The following is a 7,019-nucleotide window of genomic DNA, read 5'->3' on the forward strand; positions in this document are numbered from 1 at the left end:
AATATTTATTAAAGTTTAAAATCAAAACAATCAAAACATTGGAACACCTATCCCATATTAAAAACCAACGTAAATTTGTGTTAAAACACTCCCCGTATTGCCACATGGCGTTAAACAAACAAATTTTAAAAAGGTGGCAATTGTCAAAAGCTAAACAAACTTATGGGTAATTTTTTTTTTTTTTTATCCAAAGCTAAAAACTACGGGATATATACGTTATGTTAAACAAATTTCAAAGGGTTGAATTATCCAAAAATTAATATATATATATATATATATATATATATTAATATAATTTTAGGGTGAAAATTAATAACCTCTGATATAACAATAATATTTTTTATTCAAATAAATATATATTAGACAATATATTTTTTGATATAAAAAATAATATGTTTAACAGCAAATCAATATATATTACACAATATTTTTTTTGCTATTAATATATCATATAAAAAAAATTCATCTATTAAAATTGATAAATAATATCATATTTTTTTTTGTTGAAAATATAGGTGCTCACGTGATCGAAAAATATTTGGACCCGTTGGACAAAAATTATGACATAATTATTCATCATTGGCACCAAGAATTATGATATCATAAAAACAAAAACAAAAAAAATTATTACAAAAGAAAAGAAATGGAGAATAAATAATTAGAGAGAGAAGAAAAGAACTAAACCATGTCTGTTTTACCCTTTGGTTGAAGGCAATACGCCATGTTTTTGGGGTAAGAGAAATGGAAGGGAAGAAGCTTAGCTGACGCGTGAAGCAGTAAGTGTAAATCAAAACAGAGAGAGAGAGAGTGAGAGAGTGTATTTTCTCTTCTCTTCTCCTCTCTTCTCTTATCTTTCTCTGTAAGTCAAACTTCCACATCTCTCTCTCCCCTCCATTAATCTGCGTCTCTCTTTCTTCTCTGCATTCACATTCATTCTTGGCTTCTTCCTTTTGGATTCACGAGATCCCCCGTCTCTTTTTCTTTTTTCCTTCTTTTGTTTTTTGGGTTGTAGCTCTGTATCTTGTTCTATTAGTTGGCATTTGTTCTGTAGACTGGGATTGAGGGGGTGCTGGTGAAAATGTCGCGTCCGGGGAAATCTATGTCGGAGCAAGGATTGGATTCTCTGTCGGATCGGTTGAGGAATACATTGGCTTACGATGACGGAGGTGAACGTGTTAGTGTTAATAAGCCGGACTTCCGGGAACTCGATCTGGGTTCTCCGGTTTCGCCGCTGCGGCCTCGAACCGGCTCGGCCGCTGCCATTACTACGACCACCAGTAGCAGTTCCAGTTCATCTGGATCGGTTTCGGGCCGAAGCGCGTCTGGGTTTAACCCGAATGTCCCCAGGAAGTCAGATTCGAATCCCAACAGCCACTCGGGGGAGCTTTCGGCGGAGAGTTCCCCAACGGCGGCCCGCACATTCAAGCCGGGGCATTCCCGTTCCGATTCTTTTGGGTCTCACCAGGTGACTTTCGTCGGGGTGGGGTCCGTCTGCTCGCCATCCCCTAACGTGCTTCCAACGGGGAACATTTGCCCCTCCGGCCGGATTGTAAGAACCGGCATGGCGAGCCGAGCTACCAAGTCTGATACTTTGGGGTCTGGTTCGGGGAATTACGGGCATGGAAGTATAATGCGGGGCCATGGCGCAACTAAACCTGCCGATACCGGTGCTGCTATTTACTCTAGAGGGGTAATGGTTGGCGGAGAAACGGAGAGGAAAATGGGAGGATGTAGTAGTATCGATCCGGAGGATTTAAAGAGAATGGGAAATGATAGTTACAAGAAAGGTCACTTTGAAGAGGCTTTGACTCTTTATGAGAAGGCCATTTCAATAACACCAGGCAATGCTGCATATCATTGCAATCGAGCTGCTGCTTTGATAGGGCTGCGCCGGTTGCCTGAGGCGGTGACGGAATGTGAGCAGGCCATTAAGTTGGATCCGGGATACGCAAGGGCGCACCAACGCTTAGGATCTTTGCTGCTTCGGTGAGAATGCGTTTAAAGTTTGAATCTTTAATGAGATTATTTTCGATGTTATCGGGATTTGGAAGCTTTTGCTGTTCCATTAGTTGTAACGGTTGTGTGTTTGGAATTCTGTGATGCCTACCTGAATTGCTGAATTAATTTTTTTGTCATTCTGTGTCATAAATGGTTTTTGTTTATTTCTGCCAGGACTGGTTCATGTTGGATTTCTTTATCTGTTTTTAACTGTTTCGTCTAGTTTTTTGCTAATGTCATGATCATAAGGCATAAGCTCTCTCTCTCTCTTTACATTTTGTTTAACATCCGTTCTTGATGATATTTTTGAACTGCTTTTTGTGGGGTTCCTTTTTGTTTGTGATTTATATTGCGGTTACAGGACGGAGGCCCTTTTTGATTTATTTGGTTTGGCTGCTTTTTAAACTCAAATAATGGGAATAGACAGTCCATGCTAATGTGGGATTCTTTTTTCTTGTTATTGTTATTCGGTCTAGGAGGATTCTATCTAGTGAAACATCAAGTATAGCATACATGGTGGCATTTTTTTTCATTGTTATTGAATGGTATTGGCGGAAATATCACGTTAGTAAATAGGATTTGTCTCATTTTCATTTTTACTTTAACCCAACTACTCCATGACGAGTCTAATTCCTATGTTGTTAACAGTTTAGGACTGGTTGAGAACGCCAAGAAGCACATTTCTTTTCCAGGAAATCAGCCAGATCCAATCGAAATGCAGATGTTGCAGTCGGTGGAGATGCATCTAAGCAAGTGTGTAGATTCCCGAAAAGTTGGCGATTGGATAAGCACATTGAGAGAAGCTGATGCTGTCATAGCTTCTGGAGTTGATGCGTCACCTCAGGTCCTTTTTCTGTCCACCCTTCTTGGTTTCTTATAACTGTTTCACCCAGTAATTTTGAAGCATGTGTGGATTTCAGATTCTGAACTGGTTGAATTTGAATTTACAGCTTTTTGCCTGTAGGGCAGAAGTTTTCTTGAAGCTCCACAAACTAGAAGACGCGATCATAGCCATGCCAAATATCCCTTCATTTGAACCCTCCATCTGTCCCCAATTACAGTCGAAGATTTTCGGGATTGTTGTTGAGGCATACCTCTATTTTGTTAATGCACAAATAGAGTTGGCCAAGGGAAGGTGAGTTTAGAAATGTCGGTGATGTTTGGTTGGGCTCTCAACTCAATTCAACTCAACTCAACTCAATTCAACTCAAAAGTTATAAGAAAATGTGGGTTTGAGTATTTTTAAAATGTGGTTGCATATGTAATAAATTAATGTCATGTGATGGTTGAGTGAAAAAGTAAATTAAAATAATAACTGGCTGAAGAAACTAGTGAAAAATTATGTGATTTTGTAGTTATTGCCTTTTGAGTTGTTGATTTCAGATAGGAGATAGTAATTAGATAGAAAATTTTAAACTATTAAAGACGAGGGATGTTTTTTTTAATAAGAACTAGGGAAAAATTACAAATTTTGAGTGAAGAGGAGTTGAGTGGAGTGTGCGAGGCCAAACAAATCAGGTTCCATCAGATGAAAGAAAAAGGAAGTCAAGGGTCTTGAATATGAGATGACTGATGAATCTTTGCAGGTTTGATGTCGCACTTACAACCATTGAAAAAGCTGGAGAGATTGACCCTCGTAATTTTGAAATTTCGCTTCTACTTAAAAATATAAGATTGGTGGGCAGAGCTCGAGCTCGTGGAAATGATCTATTCAAATCGGAAAGGTTTACTGAAGCCAGTTCAGCTTATGGGGAAGGACTCAGGCTTGATCCGTCAAATGCAGTTCTTTACTGCAACAGAGCTGCCTGTTGGTTTAAGCTTGGGCAGTGGGAAAAGTCGGTGGACGATTGTAACAAAGCCCTTCGTTTCCAGCCTCTTTATATCAAAGCTTTACTTCGAAAGGCCGCATCATATGGAAAGGTAAAAATTTCACTTAAAAAAGCTTTCTTAATTTGTACATTGCACCAAATGCGTGCCACTTGCAAATCCATGATTGTTTGAAATAGACAATTTATGTTTAATTGGCATTATTATTATAGTTGGGAAATTGGAAGGAAGCTGTAAGAGATTACGAGGTGTTGAGAAAGGAACTCCCGGATGACAAGGAGGTTGCTGAATCTCTATTTCATGCACAAGTTGCATTGAAGATATCACAGGGAGAAGTGGTTCATAACATGAAATTTGGTGGGGAAGTAGAGCAAGTTTCGGGTCTGGAGCAGTTCCGAGCTGCAATTTCTTCACCATGTAAGTGTGTTGATTCATATTTTCGTATACTCACAAATAGTTAATGATCATCATAAGCAAAAAATTCTCAGGTACATCTGTGGTTCATTTCGAAGCTCGTTCAAATCTGCAATGCAAGCAGATAACTCCATTCTTGGATACATTATGCAGCCAGTTTCCATCTGTCAATTTTCTCAAGGTTGGTGACCTTTCACTTTTTGTTTTTTTTTTCTGTTTTTTGGTTTGATTTTGAAATATGTAGTTCGTCCAACTGATTTTTTTTTTGTGGGAAACCGATGATTGTCCTTATTGTCGTGTATATGCTCATATGTAGTTCAACAATTTAAATTTTGCATGCCACACAATGATCTGTATACATCAGTTGGGTCATTTAAGTTTTAAATGATTTGCATCGCTACCAGCAGTTATTTCTTAAATTTCTTTGGATCGATATAAAGAGATAGTCTTAATTTATCTAAAATTTTAAAAATTTGAGTTATATCGTTACAAACTATATATTAGGTTATATTGAAATGCTCTTGATTAGCAGTTTCAATACTAGACAAGAATTATGGAAGTGTAGTAGATTCGTGCTTTTGAATTGATAGTTTTATTTATTAATTTTCGACCTCTTACATTGTCTCATCAGTTTCTATAAAAATCAATTTATATTTTATTTAAAGGTGGATATTGAAGAGAGCCCTACCATTTCTCATGCTGAAAATGTTAGAACAGTACCAACATTCAAGATATACAGAAACGGCAATCGAGTCAAGGAAATGGTATGTCCTAGTACCGAGGTTTTGGAGTCATCGATAAGACATTACAGTACTTAGATCATGGATACACCAAATGACTGCAAAATCGCCCACCCTTGTATATGAAGTTCCTTGTAACAATTTTTCGAGCTACAACACCATAAACAGACCAACATAGGCTAGCTCTTTTGCTGTTGTTCTTCACCAATTAATTCATTCACGATTCATTCGTCCCTCACTCTTGTCTACCCTTTTACGTCGTTTTGAACCTTGCTTCATATGAGTTTCCACTAGACCGGCGAACCTCTCCCCAAGCGCAACATCTTTCAAGGAACGAATAGAAAGAGGTATGTAAAGATTTTTCTTTGGTCCGTAGAGACGGAGATTTGCTGGCTAATCGACATTTCGAATACGATATGTGCATGTATATACATATATATATATATACACTTCATTCAATACATTGGAGGTTCATTGATGCAGGTGGATGTCTGGTGTATGCATTGGGTTAGTGAAAGATGGATATGAGTATTTTGTCATGGATTCTTATGTTTTGTGTCTCAATAATTTCATATAGTTCATCTTTTCTTTTCTTTTTATCGTTGATATTCCATTTATTCTCATTTTTATTCAGTCATTGTAGTAAAGTGGACTTGACAGCAAAGAAATTATATTTGTTCATAATTTTTTTTGGGTCGTTCATAATTATTTGTTCTCCCATTATGTTGCGAAGGGAGTGGGTATATTCCGGAAAATTCGACCCTGCCCCAGGGGCAGATCCAAGGGCCAGAATTTTTCTGGCCCTTGGTTTTTTTTTTTTTTAAAAAATTCCCCCCCTCCCTCATGAAATGATCTGGATCGTTGATTGGGTGTGGGGTCGACCAAACCGTATATTCCACGAGGGATTTAGAGTTAAAATTTTGATGCCACCATAAAAATGTCATGATTCGTAATAGTACATATTGTTTAATTATGTTACGGTATATATTTAATATTTTTTTATCGAAATTTAAACGACACTCACTCTTAAAATTATTTGATAATATCGTGATTGTTTTTGTTAAAAAAAATTAATTTTTCGAGTTTATGTTTCTTTGTCAATTTTTTTCCAACTTTTGATTAAATTAATGTCGCTTTAATTTTAAAATAATACAATTTATGGACTAAATATAAGATTATTTTCTAACTCATGACATCTAATCTCACCTTTGAAAGAAAATAGTTACTCTGCACACGTGATGAGCGTGTGTACAGTATTTTTTATCATTATCGATTGGTTAAAGTGAAATTTGACAAATTATAGAGGGATTAAATTGATATTTGAATGGTTGAAATAAAAAAAATAAAAACTAAAAGTGTATGTTGAGATGAGTGTGTACAATCTTTTTTTATCATTATCGATTGACTAAAGTGAAATTTGACAAATTATAGAGGGATTGAATTGATATTTGAATGGTTTAAATAAAAAAAATAAAAAATAAATGTGTATGTTGAAATTTTAAAAAGAAACAAAAAAAAACAAAAGTGTAATATTAATATCATACAAGGGTAAAATTGACAAAAAAAATTGGTGTCCTCTCTAGGTAGTTATTATCATGTCCTCACACTTAATAATATAGTATATAGTATATATAAGTATAGTTAGTATAAATATTATTAATATATGTCATATTATTTTATTTACAACAATTATCTTATTCCATAAATTATTTATTTGTATTTATTAAATACAAAAAAAGGTTAAGCTTAAATTATCGTAAAATTAATAATTAATTTTATAGTTTAACAATAAATTTATAAAAATAAATGTAATTAAATTAGTAAATACAACAAATGATTTATTAAATAATATGAATTAAATTAAAATTTTATTTAGTGAAACTATTTTTTTATTAAAATTATCTTCTTGAATTATATTAAACTATTAAATAATTTTGTTTGAGTGATTTATAAAATAGTTTGGTTTTATTTACTTTATATTAAATAATTTTGATAGTAAATTAAAAACCAAACATAAATAAATTATAAATTATTTAAAAA

The 7,019-nt window shown here is 34.8% G+C and overlaps 1 protein-coding gene across 1 annotated transcript; it reads left to right on the forward strand.

The window, feature by feature from the left end:
- The first annotated feature begins 737 nt into the window (after window positions 1–737).
- LOC140830866 (TPR repeat-containing thioredoxin TTL1-like) lies at window positions 738–5,577 on the forward strand. The gene is made up of 7 exons (XM_073194399.1): window positions 738–1,986; window positions 2,647–2,842; window positions 2,949–3,133; window positions 3,585–3,918; window positions 4,038–4,242; window positions 4,314–4,420; window positions 4,905–5,577. Exons 1-7 carry the CDS (start codon window positions 1,079–1,081, stop codon window positions 5,055–5,057), a joined length of 2,088 nt encoding a protein of 695 aa, XP_073050500.1. The 5' UTR covers window positions 738–1,078; the 3' UTR covers window positions 5,058–5,577.
- The last annotated feature ends 1,442 nt before the right edge of the window (window positions 5,578–7,019 follow it).

The sequence above is a fragment of the Primulina eburnea genome, chromosome 4, assembly GCF_022965805.1.
Source record: "Primulina eburnea isolate SZY01 chromosome 4, ASM2296580v1, whole genome shotgun sequence".
Taxonomy (NCBI): Eukaryota; Viridiplantae; Streptophyta; class Magnoliopsida; order Lamiales; family Gesneriaceae; genus Primulina; species Primulina eburnea.

Bases quoted from the DNA above. Each gene is read 5' to 3' on its own strand.
- LOC140830866 (XM_073194399.1), top strand. From the start codon at position 1,079: ATGTCGCGTCCGGGGAAATCTATGTCGGAGCAAGGATTGGATTCTCTG. The intron at 3,919-4,037 runs GTAAAAATTTCA...TTATTATTATAG, and splicing joins AGGCCGCATCATATGGAAAG to TTGGGAAATTGGAAGGAAGC. The intron at 4,421-4,904 runs GTTGGTGACCTT...TTTTATTTAAAG, and splicing joins CATCTGTCAATTTTCTCAAG to GTGGATATTGAAGAGAGCCC.